This window comes from Ambystoma mexicanum, chromosome 1q (genome assembly GCF_040938575.1).
Source record: "Ambystoma mexicanum isolate Mex_15411 chromosome 1q, UKY_AmexF1_1, whole genome shotgun sequence".
NCBI classification, from domain to species: domain Eukaryota; kingdom Metazoa; phylum Chordata; class Amphibia; order Caudata; family Ambystomatidae; genus Ambystoma; species Ambystoma mexicanum.
Genome location: NC_090922.1, coordinates 1,303,695,241 through 1,303,716,264, shown reverse-complemented (window position 1 = coordinate 1,303,716,264; position 21,024 = coordinate 1,303,695,241). Strand labels below are relative to the sequence as shown.

Below are 21,024 nucleotides of genomic sequence, written 5' to 3'. Positions count from 1 at the left end.
TGCTTCTAACTGGTGTGCCATTACCTTGCCCGGTAAAGCCCGTCCATTGGGGCCCATTGCTTAATTATTATTACCATTCATAATAATTATAAAAATAATGATGATATAACCAAATTGGGAATCACACCTTTGGCAGTCCATAATTGGGGGAGGAAGGGTACATCCCTCACTTGAAGCTCATTTTGACGCCCCCCCTGGGTCCCATCACACTGCCACTTAAGTTGCATTCGATAGAACAAGAGGGTTTCCCATGATTCAAAGACTGGCAGCGACCGATACCATGCGTTGTGCTGGGCATGGGCCAGGGGTACGCGTTAACACATCACCACCACTGACACATGCACAGCTCAGAGTTTCCAGGCAGTAAAGGTTTGTACGATGACTGCATTAATACTACTTTCAGGGGGCAGGGTAATTGAATCCTTCACCCCACAGTGATTTGCTTAGAACAAGTTGGGGTGGCGTCAGCTACCACATTTCTGGATTTCCCCCGCTAAATCCCAAGAGTCGAGGTAGCAACTCACTTAGCGAAAAAGGGGCATTTTGCATATTCGCATGATTGATATGGGTGCAGCTGAAATTGATGACTTGTGGATATGTCTAGCAATTGGAACTGTGGCCATTGAAGAATGTGCACAATTCATTGCGAGTCTACCCGTTGATGTTCAGCACTCCCAGTCATTCCAACGTGTTGCACAAAGCATGCAACTGATCTCACCCTCACCGCGGGACGTACACGCTCAACAAACCATAATGCTTCCCGTCGCATTCAGCTGGATCCCCCTCACCTGAAACCTTCATCACTGTGCCAGACATGCTTCATCTCATTACCTTCAATGAGATCTTCCTCCAGGCAACCTTCAGCAATCTCCAAAAAGTGTTACACCCCATTGCCTTCAATAGAATGACCCTCTTTGGCCACTCAATGGGTTGAGGGTTATGACAAGAACCCTGAATGCAGCCTAACGCGCGTCACTAGTTACCTGAGGCCCTATATCACAGGTATCAAATCTTGAGTATATTTTATAGTTGGCTCCCGCCACTTGAGCGATGCAGCTGGGGTTCCCCAAGTAGATGTTGCTCCGCACCAGCTGTGGAAGAGATTGCTTAGGGAGCTGGATCTGAAAGTCTGTCCGAGTACAGCTTACATTCATGGGAGCCACTGCAGAAAAACAAAGGAAAAAGTAGGGAAAAGTGTGTCAAGCAATGCACCCCAGTGTTTGCAGTCAGGCTGCATTACTGGAAACACATCATTATGGATCTCCAAACTAGGCAGGCAAGTATCATGTGATTGCAGAAGAAAACAGCAGACACAGGTTTACAATGAGGCTTTTATTTAGGACACTTCTAGCAGGTGAACATACGCAGCCTAGGGAGACTTTCAGCGGTAGATGGCAAATGAGGGGTGATGAGCCAGGTATTGATGGACGAATGGTGGAAAAGGTATGGGTATTGATCCCGTTGTTGACTCTGCAAGGAGTTTCAAGAGGGAAGAGGACAGACAAGAGTTACACTCTTAAATTCATGGATCAGACACAGTGAGAGGGCCTTGAGGATGGAAGGCTTGCCGGCGATACTAATAGACTGGGCCAGTGTATTATAAAGGACTGGACGAGGGCAACCCCTTGAGATCAGGCATCAAGGGTTGATGGCTGTTCTATGGACAGCCCTATGAAATCAAGCATATGAGGTGATGGATGTTCTATGGGCAACCCATTGAAATCAGCATCAGGGGTTGACGGATGTTCCATGGGCCACCAATTGAAATCAAAAATCAGGGGTTGACAGATGTTCCATAGGCAACCCATTGAAATCAAGCATCAGGGGTTGATCAATGTTCTATGGTCAACCCGTTGAAATCAAGCATCATGAGTTGATGGATGTTGAATGTGCAACCCATTGAAATCAAGCATCCGGGGTTGATGGGTGTTTTATTTTGTCTCTATACAGGAGAATGCTGAAAGCCACGGTAGCCGGGTTAGTGAGGCACATACCGGAGAAGGTCCAGTGAATTTGCCTCCTTTGCTGCATATGTCTTGTCCCATAGAGAGAAACGCGTAATCGTTTTCTTGTTTGTTTTTTTCTTGCACACTGCAGTTTTCTGCGGCTTTCTCGCGTCTTCGGCGGTCTCGTATCTCGCTTCCTCGGCAGTTTTGAAACCATATTGAAGACATATGCAGCAAAGGAAAAAGGGCGGACGAAAACAGAAGTATTTTGCCTTCGGCAGTGAACTAAAACGCAGCGCCATACCTGCATCTAATCGAAAAGCACCCAGGTTTGACTGCCATAAAGAAAAGCACATAGAAGCAGTCACGTCAGGCAAACTGCATTTCAGAAGGAAGACATCCATCTGCAAACTGATCAACTTCCAAAAAAGTGGGAGGCAGAATCCAAAAAGGTCATCACTTCACGCAACCTATAGAAAGGAAGAAATCTCCTTCACAGTAAATAACGCTCCAGTCCAACCACAAGATACTGACAAGTATCCGACAAAGTGTGATCAATTGGGCAATTTTTGAACATCTTGTCAACCTGTCTTGAAGAGGGCTATACTCAGAAGAGCAGAACACCAGGGATGGTGTTGATGTAAACCGTTAGCCGATAAATATGTAGACATCCTCTAGACATTCTAAAAACTTTGTCTATTTTTTGAAGAAGGACAATAACAACGTTTTCATCTACAGTTTTCTCCCCTAGAATGCAATGCTACAATATTCTAAAAGCAGCACTTTTTTGTGATCAACCATCTATGTCTCTTACTAACCATAGTCACCAACATTATTGAGTGTTGAACAACTGGACCTTTATTTTATTATTTACTTTGGTGTATTAAGTGCCTTGTGGAAAGCACCTACTACCTGTATGTTTTTTATTGAACATATTTAATAAAATGTGTTTTAATCATTTGTAAACGAAATGGCAGTATATGTTTCCTATATAAGTTTGGATATGTGAAATAGATAATATATCCCTACTTTCCTCCTGACAAGCTATCAAGGTGGACTGAGAGAGAGGTAATTGAGCTGTTGTCTTTTTCTGTACCGTATCACTGGTGCCTTCACAGCTCAATCCCCCTTCAACAAAAAATTGGGACTTACCCATTATTTCTCCTCCCTTTGTACTGAGCCGCACAGTTGGCGGCTGACTTTGGCCATAGACATGCAGTCCTTTCCAGGTGGTCCACGTGCTGATGATCTCGATGCTGCTGAAACCTGTCTATTCTGGTAAGTCTGCCTCAATTCTAGAGGCAAGGGGTTAGCTAAATGCACTCTGTATCAAGTATCGTTGAAGAGAATGTGAAGTTGTGCAAAATGTAAGTCTGAGGGCTGTGTACTGGAGCGCCATGGGAAGTCACTTCTGATCCCTCTGCCTTAATCCAAACGCCCTATTAATTGTAATTTGTTATTTATAATCGTAATTGGTTATTTATAACATGCGGACCCGGGGATCGAACCTGTGTTGTTTCGCATCGTCTTGCTTCCAAGGCAAGCGTGTGCCCCTAAGCTATCCTCCTGGCCATTAAAACCAACTAATGGCAGCCATTGCATTCTGCGCAGTGGTTCCATCGTGCAGATGTCACGATGAAATAGAAACATAGAATCGTCTGCATCGTTACCCTTTAGCATAACTATAAGAGCTACATCTATGCTGAAACGCATCTGTACATACTATCCATTCAAGACAACACGCAATCACAGGGGTCACAATCTGCTCACATGGCCTTCAAGAGGCCACTGAACTCAAGTGGTGGAAATAAGAACACAATACCGTGCCATGTTACGAGTTGGGAGGTGACTCCAAGGAGTGAGGAAAATACCTGCAGCCGTATTCCAGGGTAATACCACCAGAGGTATTTCGAGTTGGATTTACATGTCAAAAATCCATCAATTTTTACCTCTTCCTCTGAAGTGGAGGTAAACATTGTAACTCAACCCCTGGATTTTTTAAAATATTTGTTCGTGTATACTGGGGAAGCGCAGTATAGGAAAACATTTTTTAAATTGGGTCGTGGGACCAACTTTCCCATGCAATACCTGAAGGGCTCAAAATTGACCCTTTTGTGCATTAATAGCATGTTCAGCAGTGGTATGTACCACTAATGTACATGATCAATTTCCATCATCAATGTGTTGGTGGGAATGGATACAAAAAAGTGTACAAAAACACAATCTATGTTGCTTTCCAACAGGCCAGTTTTGCCCAGGTCTAGTTTCCAGGGCCTGGCTTTGTCACTATGGGAAAACACCATGTTTGTGCCCTTTCTGCCTCTACTAATGCAGGGGTCACCCCTGCAACCCTCATACTCATTACACCCCCGTACAATCCTACCACCTCCATCCTCTGGTATGGGGGTCATCTCTTCAATTCCTGGTCACCCAACAAGCCCCGCTCCATTATCTCTCATGATTCCACCACTTGCTCCTTGACATCTGACTCCCAGCACCCCCCCTGAACACCCTGACATCCTAACTGAACGTACCACCACCACTGTTCTCCCTCCTTCCCCATCCTTACCTTTCCATTCCGGTAATCTTACCAATTAGTCCATACTCTATTTCTGTACAAGCTGCCGTTGGCCAAAAAAAGCTCAGCTAATGTGGGTAGAATGAAAAAAATATATATTGGTGTAGCCGGACTACCACCAGCAGGATTCAGGCAATACCATTTCTATTGACATGGTTACATTGAAAAACCCTGAATGTGGACAGTGGCAGTGTTAATTACCTCTGGTGACCCACCTGTTAAAAAGCCCACTTAACTCAATCTGGGTTGAGAGGTAATGATAAAATCGGTGGTATTTTTCAAATGTTGCCGATTTTACTGCTGTCCAAACTCTGTGTCTGGAGGGTGTTTCACTTGCAACGTACGGCCTTCATAGAAGAAGGACACGCAGACAGGTCTGTGCAGTAACTACTTTAATTTCTAACTGAACACGCCCTTCCTCTTCCTCCTATCACGTATGGCCCGTTTTTCCAGGCCCATGCCGTAACCCCTTCATGCCAACAACACCTCTCCCTCACATATCTCCTTACGTCCATCTCACATCTTTTCAATGAGTCTGGTGGGACTCTTGATGACCCTCTGTGGTCGACCCCATTCACGCCTTTGGCCTCCCTTGTTTCTGGGTCGGCCAACTGTCCCGCTCCTTCTCCTCCATCCATCATCCCCTGGTTGTTCTGCTCTGATGCATCCCCCTGCTCTGCTACTTCCATCGACTCAGGGATAAGGTGTCTGAAAAATGACGTATTAGGGTTATCTCTTTCCTCTCATTTTGTGCAGTTGTCCCCTTGACCTCAGTCACTCTCAGGGGTGTGGTTTCCTACCAGGTGTCGTTCTACTTCTGCATCCTCTGTTTTACTAGGACTTCATCACCATCATTGAAAACCTTCATCTTCGTGCCTCGCTTCCAGCTGGTCCACTATCTCATAGCTTCTTTTCCCTTTGCGTCTCGCTACCTGAGGTCTGCATCCATCACCTCCAGATTTCATTCCGTTTGCTCTGTCACTGCTCTGGGAAGCCTCGTCTTTGCATTGTACGCTAAAGTTAGGTCTCTGGGAGGAACCCCGGCTGCACTGTGGAGGGGGGGTGTTCCTATATTTCCACATCATCTGGCACAATGCTTGTTGGATTGGCATACTTTTGACCATGGGCTTCTGTATCATTCCTTTTATGAACGCCATGAACCCCTCTGCCATGTCATTGGCCTGCGGCCACAGCAAGGTTATTGTCTGATGCACCAACTCTAGGTGCTTTGTAAATCGGTGAAAATCATGGCGATTGAAAGGTGGCCCATTGTCAGTTTCACTATGTGTGGGATACTCCACTCTCTGAAGACTTTGTCAACCACTCCAGCCATGTGAGTGAATGCCGTGGAGATTGTTAATTTTACAATTAGGAACCTTGAGAACTCGTCCATGATTACCAACAGATAGTCCACGGATTCCATAGGTCCATATAAATTCATTGTGACCCTATGCCAGGTCACTCTTGGCCGTGCATTGGCACGGGAAACATCTCCTTACTGCTTCTTCCACCATGCTGTCAATGAACGGGAACCATACAGTTTTTCTGAGTATCTTCTTGGTGACGTCCACTCCCCTGTGACCTTCATGCGTCGTCAGTACCAGGCCTCTCCGTCCGGGGGGGTGGCTGGTATGACTAATCAGCATCCCCTTAGGAGGATTCCTTGGTCTGACAACGCCAATTCCGTGCTGATGTTGGTCAGTCTTCCAATTTCCCTCCTGTTAGCAACCCAGTGTAGTGGCAGTCGCCTCCTGTAGTCCTTCCACTTATTGGTGTTGGTCAGTTCTATTGCCATGACGATGGACAGAGCCTTCCGCAATGCTTGGGCTAGCTCTTTCATTGTTAGAAGCAGTGGAAGGGCGTGCTCCGTGACATAGGTCAAGTACTCTGCAACACCGTCCCTCTGTGTCTGCTGTTGTTTGTTCGGGTGCTGTGAGATGTAATCAGCCAGGTTGTGTTACCCCGGCCTATGTTCAATGTCATAGTCGTATTCTTGGAGGCGGATGCCCCACCTTCCTATGCGCAGTGGCATCTTTGTTCTCGGGTTGTCAAACAGTGACAAGAGTGCCTGTTGGTCCAGCACAAGCATGAATTTCTTGCCGATTACAAAATGGTGAAATTACTCACAGGCCCAGATGGCCGCCCGGTTCTCCTTCTCGGCCTGGGAGTATGCTCCACCTGTGTGCGACAGCGCACGACTGGCATAGGCTACAACGGCTGGAGAAAATGTGTCAAGAAAACCATAGTCTGTCCTTCTTAGCGTTACACTTCTCGTAGATTAGCGTGAGTCCCGCCCTGCTTAAAATGCCACACAAGGCCATGAAAGCTTGATCATGCTCCTGCTGGGTGGAGAATGTCATGATGTGCCTCGACGCAGGGTGCAATTTGAGCTGGTGATACCCCTGGTTGAGGTCTAGTTTTGAGAACTTGGTGGCTTGGTTTAGCTGGACGATCATGTCCTCTATTTTTGGTTCTGGGTGCCTCTCCCTCTGTATCGCTGTGTTGGCCACCCTCATGCCCATGAAGAGCCTGATCTTGTTTCCCTCTTGGTACTACCACCAAAGGGTGAAATGTATGGTGTCAGCCCCACTGCTTTTTCTATTTTCCCATTGTTCATTAGCTGCAGTAGTTCCTGGAACTCTACCTGCTGCAGATGGAACCCCACCCTCCTGGGGTGCTGTGGTATGTGCCTTACCCTCTCATCAGTGAGCAATCCGACCACAGTCCCTCTCAGCCTTACTAGCCCTCTGAACAGCTCTGGAAATGTTTGTGTGATGATGTCTTTCCCCATTGTAGTCCCCATCATGGGGGAAATGCTTTGTGTGTTGGTGGTGTCCACGCTGCACTGCACTATGTCATTGTCCTGGAAGGGAACGTCAATGAGTGCTAGCTCCTTTGCCATCTATAGCTGAGCAGACACTTTCTGCTGACAGGGCTTCTGTGGACATGGATGGTGGTGGTCTTAGATTTCCCTTTATGGGACAGCATCCATTGAAACTGCCTAATGGATGGCAAGAGTGTCTTGCCCCCCCCATTGGAAAATGCGCAGATTTGATGTAGTTAGCTCACTTTTGTCTCCCGTCTGTAGAAACTCTTCCTCCCCCATGATGTTGACGGTGGCACCCGTGTCCATTAGGAAGCAGTGCGTTGCCTCCCCCATCCTGACCATTATTTTAGGGTCTTCTACCCACTCCTCTTCCCCGTGCATGAGGTTGACAAACTCGTCGGTGCACTCTGGGTACAGATCCTGCGCATACCCCTCATAGTCAGGATAGCTGTCCATAGGATACTCATACTGGTCAGGGTAGTAAATAGCTTGCCCTGCTTGTTCTTTCCATTGCACATCCTCATAGTCCAGATACTGGTCCACAGCCCTTATCATTCTCTCTGGCATCTGCAGATAAGTAGGTGTCAGCCTCCATGCAGTCTGCAAAGCTTGTCTAGGCACTGGCCTCCTGCTAGGGAGGGTCGGTTGCCGGACAGTCGGGGATGGTGTCCCTTTTCTGCATACAGAGTAGAAATGGCCTTCCCTTCCGCACTTGGAGCACCTTTGAATAACAGTGAGGCATGTGCCAGCATGCGGGAGTGCTTGGCCACATCTGAAGCACGACCTCTGGGGGCGGAGCCCCATTCTTGGCTGCAGAAACCTTTCTCTCGGCAGGCCCCGCTTGATGGTAGAGCTCTGCACAGGTTCTCTGCTTGTGCCCTTGGACACTGAAAAGGCTACAACCATTTCATCCTTCTCTGCCTTCTTCTTTGGCGTCTCGATGGAATTGGCCTGTTTCTCTACGCTTTTGTGGACTCTCACTAGCTCAATCACCTCATCAATCGCTATGGGTTTCTCCAATAGCTGCATCCGGAACGCCAATGAGACACAGCCCTTGATGACTCATAGCCGAATGGCCTCATCATCCGAGAACTGGCAGTGCACCATTTTCTGTCTGAGGTGGGTAATGAACTCTTACACGGTTTCCTGTGGCGATTGCGAACCTTGATTGAAAGTGTACCTCTTATAGTCTTTATTGGGCTGAATCACCAGCTTCTTATTTAGTGCAGTCACAAGATCGTCATAGGTGACCCTTTCCTCTGCCGGGATCATTTTTATTATACCCTTAATCTCCTTACCAGCCAAATTCGTGAAAATGTCATTGAGAACTGGTGACTTCTCCTCCCCTGTCACTCTTATGAAGTCGTCAAACTGCTCAGCCCATTCGACACAACGTGGGCCCTTGTCCTGCTGCGTTTGCAATGCAAATGGTTTTCTTAAAAATTATATCTTCGCACTGGCCTGCTGCAGCGCCAGAGGGTCTTCTTGCTCCCCCATGTCTGTCCTTCCAAAGTACTGTAACTCGCTGCCACAAGCAGGCCGAAATTGTAGTCTGCCCCAGCTCCTACCTCCAACCTCCAGCTTGTGCATGTGGGAGTTTGGCCTGTGTTGCTCCTGTTGTTGAGTAGGCCTGCTCAGCCCCCTTCAATGGTAGCAGAGTTCTTTCCATGAGCTGTGCTGGCTGCTGGGCTGGCACAGCCTGTTCCGTCAGGGGGGTGTATATAAATCAGGTGGGCCACTGTTCACAGGTACGCCCATGTAATGAGCAGCCGCCAGCCAGCGCCGGGAATCCCTCTGCGCCTCTGTCACGTTCCTGGCAATCCGGCGTGCCCCCGGCTGCCAGACGAGACTTGCTCACTGTAACTAGGCAGTGTGCGACCCACCCGCAGGATGCCAGGCGGCCTGGAGTTACGATGTGGGACACGGATCACCGTCAAAGGTGCTGCTTCACGTCACCGATGACCACCACCAGGACGCTAATCACTGTAGCGGGTGGACGCTGTTGATGGCAGTGGGGACCCATTTGGGTAGGACGCACCACCGGGCAGAGGGATCAGGACGCTACGTGCGTAGCAGAAAGAACACTGCAGAGTGCAACAGGATGATCCTGGCGTGGGTTGTCTCCATCGCTCGTCACCTGTGGTTACCCTTGTAACGTACGGCCTGCATACAAGAAGGACACGGAGACACGTCTGTGCAGTAACTACTTTAATTTCCAACTGAACTCGTGCACACTCTGGGCTCTCGCCCCTTCTTTTCCTCCCATCACGCCTGGCCCCTTTTTCCAGGCCCATGTCGTAACCCCTTCATGCCCACAACAGAGGGATACTTCTAGCAGTATTCCCATGCAATACCGCTAAAGGTATGACAAGTTCCATGTCCATTTAAGGAATCTGACACTTTTTACTTCTCTCAGAGATGAAGATAAAAATGTGTAACTCACCCCACAGTTTCTTGCATAGAAGCAAAGAGCAAGTGCTTTCCTACAACTAGTGTTACACGTGTACCAAAAAACAGTTGTGGAACAGTGGTCTGGGCAGGGGAGAGGGTATAGGAAACCTAGGGCAACATGCGGCAAGGTGTTGGGGCCGTGGAAATTCTGGGAACCATGCTAGGACTTCGCCCTTCCCCAGAAGAAAACATCAGAACATATACCAAAGGGCAGGGAGACCTGCAGAGGCCCGAAGAGCCAAGAAGCAGGACAAGAGAAGCAGGAACATCAGATCCATGTGGTCGAGCACAGCACGCAATCACACAATCAGCACCTCGTACAGAGCCACCATTTTGGTTCCAACTGCATCCAAGATGGCTGCTGGAACGTTAAAGCCTTTAGCTAGCCTAGGAATAGAGGAAGACCTACATTCCAAGTCTTCCAATGGGAGTGAAGGAGACAGAAAGAGTGAAATGAGAGAGAGAGAGAGAGAGAGAGAGAGAGAGCAGGCTCCGGAAGCCCATAAGCCAATCAGAGAGTAATAGTAGAGAAAGTTCCACCCAGGAAAGGGAAGGCCCTAGGTGGGACTATAAAAAGAAAATCAGAAAAGAGTGTGTATCCTCAGAAGAATGTGGGTGGTCCTTGCTGCAGTGTGCCAGTAGGAAAGGATAAAAGAAGGCTTCAACACCTTGATGCTGAGAAGTGGTAAATGTGCCTGGTAGCTCCAGCCCAAGGAAGAGGCTGGCGTAGCAGATGCCAGAAGGTTCTGGCTACATAAGGGAGGCATTAGAACTGGAGAGCTGAGTATTATGTTAGCAATTCTTATAGAGCGTGCATTCACCCCAAGGTATCTTGTCGCTAGGATACTAGGGCAGCACCATCAGATAGGCTTAAAAAAAGGAACGTTTTTAGGAGACGGCGTAATTGAAGGTGGTTCTCTGTGCTGCGAAGAGCTGCTGGGAGGTCCTGCCACCACATAGAAAGCTCGACCCCCAAACAGGTTCACCGATATTTGGGGATGACCATAAAATTGGCCATCCTAGATCACAGCAGATGACCTGGAGTGTATGGCAGAAATGTATCCCATAGATACTCAGCCCCTTGCAGAGAAAAGGCCTGGTGAGGCAGGCAGGGGGCCTTCAACTTAATCCTTCAGTCCAATGGCAGCCAGTGGAGGGAACAGAGAACTGGTCTGATATGAGCTCCATAGGAGATCCCGTTGCTACCCTTGCTACATTATTCTGCAAACGCTGCAGCCTCTGCACCAAACCCTTCGGCTAGGCCAGATAGACAGCATTGCAGTAATCAATGTGGCTAGTAATCAGGGATGCCACTACCTGAGGGCGAAGAGCAACCAGAAGAAAGGGATGTATCTTCCGTAGCACCCTTAGGGAGTAGAAGCCCATCTTAAAGACCGCGCTCACCCGAGCAGCCATTGACAGGGAAGAAGTTCTTCACTGTGGCCGCAGGGACAGGAGAGTCCCCTAGGGCAGACAGCCAAAATGAAGGAGCCCAAGAGATAGTCTTAGAAGAGGAACCCACCACACCACAGTATCTCTGTCTTGTCCACGTTCAGTTTTAGCCAGTTGCTATCCATCCAACTGTACACAGCCACCAGACACTCGCACCGCGGGCGGACACCTCTGTCTGGTCCTGATCTAACCTGCTCAGAATCTGGGTCTCATCGGCATAGGCATAAAATCTGAAGCCGCGAGAGTGGATGAGAGCAAGCAGCGGCTGGCCGTAGATGTTAAAAAGCATACAGAGTAGTCTACAGCCCACAACCGTGGGGCCCTATAATGACCACAGATTCAGCTGAGCCCTGAAGCTAGATTCCAGTGATAAATATCAGTAAGGAAGAGGATAGTACTCCTTCTCTTCCTAGTAGAGTGGGGTGAATCCTGATACCGCAAGGCCTCTGAGAGACAACTGCTGTGGATGCTCTAAGTTCAGGCCTACGAGAGATGCCTGTTGTGAATCCTGTAATCAAGACCTTCGAGTGAAGCCTACTGAGAATCTGAATACCTAAAACCAAGGTATAGGAAGACACCTGGTGTGAAGCCCGAAATCCCAGGACCAGAATGGGCCCTTGGTAAATCTGTTCAGAACTAAGGAACAAGTCTGTTTTTGTATTAGAGTAGGGCTGGTCGTTAAGGATTCGATCCCCCAGGTCCGTGCTTAGAAACCTCTGGGTATTAAGTGCATTATAAATGACCTATCATATCATAACACATTGCCCCGTGACACAAAACATTCTTTCAATGCCATATCACTACGCCAAACAAATAAAAACGGAATGGAGGCAAACCTGTGTGGGGAAAGGGAGCACGGCTAGGAAGACATTTTGTAACTTCCCATCTGGATAACCACGTCCTGTGGAAAAAGTCAGAAAAAGATTGGACCAGGTAACCAATGGGAGAGGAAGGAGGTGACAGGCCAAGGCAAGGGGCCCTCCAAAAAGTACTGAGCAGAAGAGGTTAGTGGGGGTAGCTCCGGTGAGATTAATGGGAAAGGTGGCGGACAAAGAGACCAGCCGGACGGTGGAGCAGAGCATGGAGGAGACTAAGAAAGAGTGTCTTAAAGGTGAGTTATTGGTTGGTCAGAAGTGGTACTTGGGTATGAGATTGGTTATGTGGCGAGTGGGGAGAGCGACTGAGGGTAAGTGGAATAGTAGGTGAGTACGAAGGGTGTGTGACAGGGGGGCTGAGTGAGTGAAAGGGGGTAAATGCAAGAGGGAAAATAGGAGGGGGACATTAGAGAGTAGTGGAGAGTAGGGAGGAATGGAGAATGGAGGGGAGGGACGGGTGTAGAAGGGTGTTAAGAGTGGAGAGTGACTAAATGAGGAGAGTGGAGAGTAGATAGGAGAGGGGATTGGAGAGTAGAGAGTGACCGGAGGGTGGAGGAACAAGGAGAGTCCTAGGGAGAGACGATTAGAGGAAGAGCGTGAGCTAGATGGCAAGCAGGTGGGAGACATATGAACATCAGAAGAGAGAGGGCGATAGAGCATATAGTGGGTGGAAGAGGCAGTGAAATAGTAGGAAGAAGAAGGCAGAGGAAGAGAAGGTCACCAGGGACAAGAGCACAAGGGCGTGAAAGAGAGAGAGCCTGTGTGCAAGCGCCAAATGGTCTGTGTGTGACAATGTGGTTTTCATTTTTTGAGTTTTTTTTGTGGAGGGGTGGGTGTGCACGTTCTTCAACCCCTTCCCATCCCCTACCATGGTCTTCACGTAAATGTCCAGTTCGGCCTGCATACCTATCCTTGCTGCTGACTGGCATGAGTGCCCCTGCAGTGTGTTGACCTTTGGCGGTAGCAAGCAAGCCCACTAGGAGGCTGGCATTTTGCAGCCGGTGTATTCCCCCAGAATACCTAATTTATGCATCATTAAGCAGAGGCTTGCCTGCAATGCAAGAAGATCCTCCTGGGGCACATTGAGTGAACAGCCCCATGGTTATTAGTGTCTCAAGCAGAAAAGCGTGCTCTGGTTGCCTGCAGGTCTGGGAGAAGCAGTGGTGATAGTAAACTCATTATGATGCTGGACCCCCGATGCCCAGACCACCGAGCGATAGTGGAGTCCATGTTGCGTGGCCCAATGATGGAGGCACTTTGACTCAGGGTGCTATAACTTTCAAGTTTCAAGATGAAGATGAAGAGGCTTGGCGAGAGCCCTTAAACTCCCTCATTCATAGAATCAGATTGCCACAGGCTGGTAAGCACAGTATAGTTAGCAATGCAATTACTATTTAAATGACTGGAAATTGACTGTGGAAAAGTAAAAGATCAAGAGCTTGTCTTATTGTAGACAAACTGATCCAGTCTTTGAAACTGACGCCCAATGCTCGGATGGGATCACGCTGTATTTCCTCACTGCTAAGAATCTTGTTTTAATTAACATGGCTTTCAGTTTGTAAAGCTTGAAGGCCCTGTTCAATCAAAGCAAAAAAAAGACATCACTTTGCTACACTCAGAACATTATAAAGCCATTAAAGCACTTCCCAAATACCGCACGTGCATCAAGTCCGCGAGCAAGGTAAATGGATCCGCTTAGCTCGTATGCACTTCCTTTTAAGTGTTCATAAATCACATTTAGTGCTTTTAGCCAATTCCATAGTGAACCCGGCGCATGCACCAAGGAGGGAATTCGATTTTTCCGCATCTGACAGGGCTGCTACGAGATGGGGAACAATTGCTGGGGGAATACGCCTGATATTTTGGTTGATTTTGGTGGAAACTGTGATGATGCCATGCCAACACACTCAGAGTGTCACACTAGGAGTTTGGTGGTAACTGTAAGACATGCATTATTCAAAAAATACTGCCTGTATTTACTGATCGTATAATCACAACACCGATACAGGGAGGTGCCACACAGTCTAGCATGGCAAAGTACATGGAACAGTCAACCAAGTACCTAAAGGCCAGTCAGGAGCTGATGAAGCACTGGCACAACCAAAAGGCGATAGTGACAGTCTATTCTCCAGGCCAGTGGGTGTAGATTATGGAGCCTGTCAAAACCAGTGCCCTTCAGGACAAGTGGACTAGGCTTTACTGTGTGCTGGAAAACGCCAGTGAGGTTAATTATCTCATTGATGTGAAAGGACCTAAACAGATGTGCATGGTCTTTCATGTCAACCAGCTAAAACCCCATTATAGCCGGGATGACTTGGTCATGGTGTTAGTGACTAACAGAGAGACTGAGGAGGAGACTGACCCTCTCCCAGACCTCCTGCTCATTAAAGCCACAGATGGGTCAGTTGAAGGAGTCAACCTTGCAATGGACCTGCCAGAACTGCTACGGACAGACTGTCACTGTTTACTGGGACAGTTTGGCGGTCTGTTTTCGCTGACTCCAGGTTGTGCAGATTGGTGTAACCATAATGTGGCTACTGGAGACAGTAAGGCAGTGAAGAGTAGAATTCACTGGATGGCCGATAAGGTCAGAGATACCATCAAGGAGGAAGATTCCAAGATGTTGTCACTAGGAGTGATAGAGGCATCCCACAGCCCCTGGGCTAGCCCAGTAAGTAGTACTGGTCCCTAAAAAGACCAGTAGTTGGAAGACTGAAGTTTGCTTTTGTGTGGACTACTGGGGGCTCAATTCTGTTGCGCAGACAGATGCTCACTCCATTCCTCAAGCAGATGCGCTCATTGACAAGCTCGGCGCTGCCAAGTACATGAGTACTTTTTACCTCACTGCAGGGTATTGGCAGGTCGGTTTGACAGATGGAGCAAAAGAGAGGTCAGCATTCTCCACCCCGGAAGGACATTATTAGTTCACTGTGATGCTCTTCCGATTGAAGAATGCCCCTGCCACTTTTGAGAGGATGGTTAACCAGGCTTTGTCCGGACTGGAAAACCTTAGCGTCGCCTATCTAGATGACATTTCTGTGTTCAGCCACACCTGGGAGGATCATGTATACCACCTGAAACAAGTGCATCAGGCACTGCAGAATGCATGCCTGACTATCAAGGCCACAAAGTGCAAGATAGCGCAGGGTATCATGATTTACCTAGGCCACCTGGTTGGTGGAGGTAAGAAACAACCTCTTGAAGCGAAGGTACAGGCTGTGAAGAATTGGGCCATCCCCACCACACAGACACAGGTCTCACCGGCTACTACCGGTCATTCATCAGAGGATATGGGACCATTGGCATGCCCCTGAATGATGTCACGTCAGAAAAGATAAGAGAAGGTAACTTGGACCCCCGCCTGTCAAACCTCCTTTGAGGATGTAAAGGATGGATTGTGCAGGGCCCCATTTCTGAAAGTGGCAGACTATGGTCAGGAATTCATTATCCAGGCAGACACCTGGTATTTTGGGATTGGAGCAGTGTTAGCGCAGATGAACTCTGAAGGAATAGAGCAACCTGTCGCCTACATAAGCAGGCGGTTGATAAAAAGGGCTGTTGTGAAAAAAAAGGCATATGTGATCGTGTGGGCCGTAAAGAAGCTGACATCCTACATCTTTGGGTCTCACTTTATGATCCAGGCAGACCACAGGCCTCTGCAATGGTTAATGGCCATGTAAGGGGAGAACCCTAAGCTTTTGCGGTGGGCCATATCCCTACTGGGATTAGATATGGACATTCAGCACAAGCCAGGCTCCCAGCTTGGAAATGCAGATGGCATCAGCTGGTACATTCGCCTTGATGATGAACCAGACCATCAGTAGGATGGTGGTTCACATGTTGAGATTGGGGGACATGTGAGGAATTCGACCATCCGCACAGGGGGAGTGCGCTCGCTTTGATTTTTGATTTATTTAAAAGAATGAATGATGGGAGATCAACCTCCAGAGAATATGTGGGGCCATTCCAGCACATATTTTCCACGCTCACCGCACAGCAGAAAAATAGTCATGTACTCTGGGAGGACACAGTTTACCAGCGCCACCCTCCCCTGTCATCTTTGTTTGTTTGTTTGTTTATTTTATTTATATAGCGCTCCAGACCCAGGATTAAAAGGGCAGTTAAGGATAGGTTACAAGGCACAGTAAATAGAAATTACATTTGTAAGAATATGTACAATATATACAGTGAGAGGTAATTAGACATACAGTTGTGGCATTTATGCATGTACAATATATACAATTTGTGGTGGCTATATCAAACTAAGGTTGGTTTTTTATTCAGTAACTATCCAATGGCAAGTTTCCTAAATAGTTGGAAGGATTTGGTCAGCTTGATGTTCAGAGGCAGAGTGTTCCAGAGTTGAGAGGCGAGGACTGTGAAGCTCAAGCCGCCGGCTCTTTTAGAGGTGAATCTGGGCACTGTGAGGCATATAGTGTTGGAGGATCTGGTGATTCTGGTGGCTGGCTTCATGGTGAATTTGCTTGTGTGGTAGGGAGGGGCTAGGTGGTTTAAGGCTTTGTAGGTAAGGCACAGGGTTTTAAAGTCAATTTTTTGTTGAATGGAGAGCCATTTGCATGAGATTCTAGTGGCAGAGATGTGCTCGCGCCTAGAGATGTTTAATGCTGCTCGTAGCGCATTATTTTGGAGAACCTGTAGTTTGTTGATGATGGATTGGTTGGCACCTAGGTAAAGGCTGTTGCAGTAGTCTAACTTGGATTGTATGAGAGCCCTAGCCAGCATGAGGCAACTGCTGGTGGATAAGAAAGGTCTGCAGGCTCTAATTAGTTTCCCGGTGTAGGCGGTGGCTGAGGCGGTCGTGTTTACTTGTTTAGTTAGGTAAGTATTGGCGTCAAGATAAAAGCCGAGGGTTTTCACATTTTTAGCAATGGGGATAGTGTTGCCATCGATAATGATGTTGGTGTAGTCCGGGCTAGGTTTCTGTAAGTTGTTAGGTGATCCGACAAGGAGAAGTTCGGTCTTCTCATCATTCAGGCAGAAGCCATGTGTGGCCATCCATGCCTGAATGATGGAGAAGATTTCTTTGATCCTAATGACGTCAACACTGTAGTTGCCAGAGATGGTGAGGAGTATCTGGGTGTCATCTGCGTAGTTGGTGTAGGTGACACCCAGATGGTCCAGGTTGTCAAAGAGGGGCTTTGTAAAGATGTTGTAGAGGGTGGGGGATACACAGGATCCTTGTGGGATGCCGCAAGTGATTGGGATAGGGTCTGCTGCTGCCGTGGATGAAAAAAACCCTCATGGTTCTGTTGGCCAGGAAGGACTATATCCAAGTGACAGCAGAGGGGGAGAAGTGGGTGGCGGAAGAGAGGTGGTTGCAGAGTATTATATGGTCGACCAGGTCGTAGGCTGCTGAGAGGTCTAGGAGGAGTAAGATGGCAGCCTTTCCTTTGTCCTTTATGTCATCAATCTGACTTTTGAGGTCAACAAGGGCAGTTTATGTCCCATGTTGAGGTTGAAAGCCAGATTGACGCAATCCTAACAGTTGGTTGGTCTCTAAGTAATCCTGAATTTGCAGGTAGGCAACTCTATCAAGGATTTTTAACAAGAATGTAACCGTAGTGATTGGCCTGTAATTAGTGGGAATGGCTGGGTCTAGAGTTTGTTTTTTTCGGAGAGGGAGAACCCATGATTGTTTCTGATTATTGGGTACTGAGTTGGTGGAGAAGGATAGGTTGATTACCTTGGAGATGAAGGGGGATAAGTCTCTTGCTGCATCTTTGATGATCTGGGCGGGGCAGCTGTCTCCTTTGCAATTTGACGGTTTGAGGGATGTTATCATTTTTTGGACTTCTGGTATGGTTACCTTTTTGAAGGTGAAACCAGTGGTAGTATTAGTGGTGGTAGGTATACTCGGGTGGAGGGGTTACTGTTGGAAAGTTGAAGTCTCTTGGCTTCAATTTTCATTTGGAGGCCAGTAATTTTGTTGGCAAGGGCATTTTGGATACTTGTGCACCAAGGTTTGTCTTTCACAGACATATCCGTCGGAGGGTTGGGATTTTCTAACTCCTTTAGGATGGTGAAGAGTTCTTTAGTGCAGGAGGTTCCGTTGTTTATTCTGACGTTGTAGGCTTCCTTCTTGGTGCGGATTATCTCCTTTTGTAAAGGAAGGAAATGGTCATGAGATTGGATTTATTTTCCGCTGATGGAGTTGTTTTCCATAGGGTTTCCATCTTGGCTTTCTTTTTTCTAAGTGATTTAAGTTCAGGTGTGTACCAAGAGTTCAGATGAGCTCTAGGTTTGCCTTTGTGTAACTTTAGTGGGGAAACGGCCTCAACGGATTTTGTCATGGCGTCGTTGTAGGTGCTGACTAGTAGGTTGAGGTCAGTGGTGGCAGGGAGCATATTTAGGATTGGGAGAACCAGTGGTGTAAGGGTTCCCGCAGTGATGTTGCGCTTGTTTCTGGTCAGACAGGCTGGTGCAAGGGGGCACTGTTTGGGGTTCTGGTTGTTAGTGCTAATGTCAAATGATATGAGGAGATGGTCAGTCCATAGGAGAGGTTTGGGGGCTTTGCAGGTGATATTGCAATTGTGGGCAATGAGCCAGTCGATGGTTTCTGCCTTTCTGATGGGTGGGTAGAGTAATGAGTTGAGTAAAGTCGTGTTCAGAAAGGGCATTAGCAAGGACGCAGGAGTGTTGCTGGGGTCGTTGTACCCCAGGTTGAAATCGCCTAGGATGATGTTTTGTGAGTGAGGCTTGGAGTTCTCGGCTATAAGAGATGTGATGTCTTCCTCGAAGGTACCTGTGGAACCTAGGGGTCTATATATTAGTTCCAAAGTGATAGTACCTTGCAGGGTGGTTTGTATTTTAATGGTGAGGTGCTTGCATGATTTAAGTGGAAGGGAGGTAGCAGATCTAATATCGAGTGAGGATTTAAATATAATAGCTACACCTCCTCCGCAGTCATTAGGTCTGTCGGCCCTGAGGATAGTGTATTTGTCGGGAACCGCAAGGGTTAAATAGGGACCTGCTGCATCATGTAGGCAGGTTTCTGTAGTGACAAGGAAGTCGAGATCTGCTGATAGGATAATGTCAGCAATTTCGGTTTGATGAGCCACAAGGGATCTGACATTAAGTAGTGCACCTTTTAACCGGGCGTTGTTGGTGACGTTGGTGATGTGTAGCTGGCACCTGACAGCTGTGGGTACATTAAAAGCCTCTAGCCATGGGCAGCCTAATTAGCATTTCAAGGCCCCATGGATAAGCATCTCCATTGTTACACCTTGCTGGTGGTGGTGAAAACGGAAGAATGTCAATTAGCAGGTCTCAGGGAAGACCTGGGTGCAGGAAGTAACAATAGAGACCAGAGATCACCACCTCTTTGTAATGCAATGTGTCAACTTGGTACTAACATCCTTCCTTGGTATGAAAGGGCAGTGCATGCCCTGTCTGGAACCACTCCTTTCAGAGCTGGGAAGTATGTGAATTGTGGGAGACGAATGTCTGCCTGCAATCCCCCACTTCAAAGGAGGCCCATGTTGTGACCAATCACCACATAAGGCTAAGTTAATTAGGGAGACACTTTGATGTACAGCAGACAGCAAAATGGGTAGGACTTAGAAGTGTATGTTGTGTTCCTTCCCCTGTCTGTTGCTAAGCGCTCTGATTCTGACCTGAATCATCACTGAAGATTGTTGGTGGGGACCCAGGATTGGTTAATTAAGGTGGGCTTAGCCTACACCAATCAACAGAGCCCGTTTGGCTTTAAAAGAGGGTTGAGCCCCTCACTGATCAGATCATCGGAAGACTTCACAAGGACTCATTTGGACCCGAGCTGAAGGTACAGTCTACCTTACATCTTCTGCCAGTGAAGGAAGGCCTGGAGTACCAAGAGGGAAGCAAGACCCCTCCCCTAAACATCTCACAGGGAACAGAAGGAGATATCGGACTCAGAGGACCTGTCTAGCAGATCCAGAGCCAGTACCCAGCCAGCACACATCGTGCCCTGCTAGGTTCTGACAGCAAGCTTCCTAGGTGGGAAGTGCCGGAGAGTCTCTGGACAAAGGACAAGGCTGTTGCCTGCAATCACTCTCCCGAGCTTTGGGCCGTCTGCCTTGAAAGGACATGGGCCCCGAAAAGAGGCTAGGAGGAGTGCCACACAAGCATCATCCAGCGTCCATCTTTTTCAGGACAATTTCGAGACAGTGGAGTCCTCGAACCGCATCCTGCTGCAACGCTGAATGTTGTTACGATGAAGTCACTAGAGCCGTCCGAGACGCCTCGGCCAGCATTCCAGATCTGACAACCAGCACAAAGACAATGATTCTTGGCCCCGAGCCACCATGCCCGACAGCCTGCAGACGTCCGGCCAGTCTCGTTTGCTAAACTGCCTGCTGCCTGGTACCTGCAGCTGTCTCCCACCACTAACTCTGTCTCACAGGCTGCGAAGCGCCCAGGTACTGCCTCAACACTGTTGAGCACCAAAAATTTCTTCAGCACCAGGTACATTGTGGGTCTGCCCCCCTGGTGCTATTCTGAAGGCCTCTATAGACCGTTACGACCCTTTGCCCCTTTGGTGCTGGAACCAAATAATCTTGAACTATGAGACTGATTACTTTACCAACTACTCTCCTGTCAGTATCCAGAGTGCACCTCTTTCCTTTATGAAACTGTCTGTCCTCTGAGTTCCTTTACAGCTTGAGTTGTAAGTGTAGTGTGCTAGAACTGTCTGTTGTAGTAATAATAAAGTAGATATTTTTATACAACCTTGACTGGACAGTCCACTTTATCATTAGGTAATAAATGTATTTTTGCTGTTTTGAAACTAACCAACGAGCCACGACCTTGCAGAGATAAGCCTGCCGTTCCATCCATGTTACCAAAATTGGACAAGGTCTTATAATTTACTTGTATTCCAATCTGTTTGGATCCTTT

At 47.8% G+C, this 21,024-nt stretch overlaps 1 protein-coding gene across 1 annotated transcript in view; it reads right to left on the bottom strand.

Moving 5' to 3' along the window:
- Window positions 1-21,024, bottom strand: part of CDCP2 (CUB domain containing protein 2) — a 207,773-nt gene that overhangs the window by 4,802 nt on the left and 181,947 nt on the right. Inside the window, exon 5 of the mRNA XM_069635389.1 lies at window positions 984-1,162. Within this exon, the coding sequence (XP_069491490.1) occupies window positions 984-1,162 (179 nt within the window). The remainder of the gene's footprint in view (window positions 1-983; window positions 1,163-21,024) is intronic.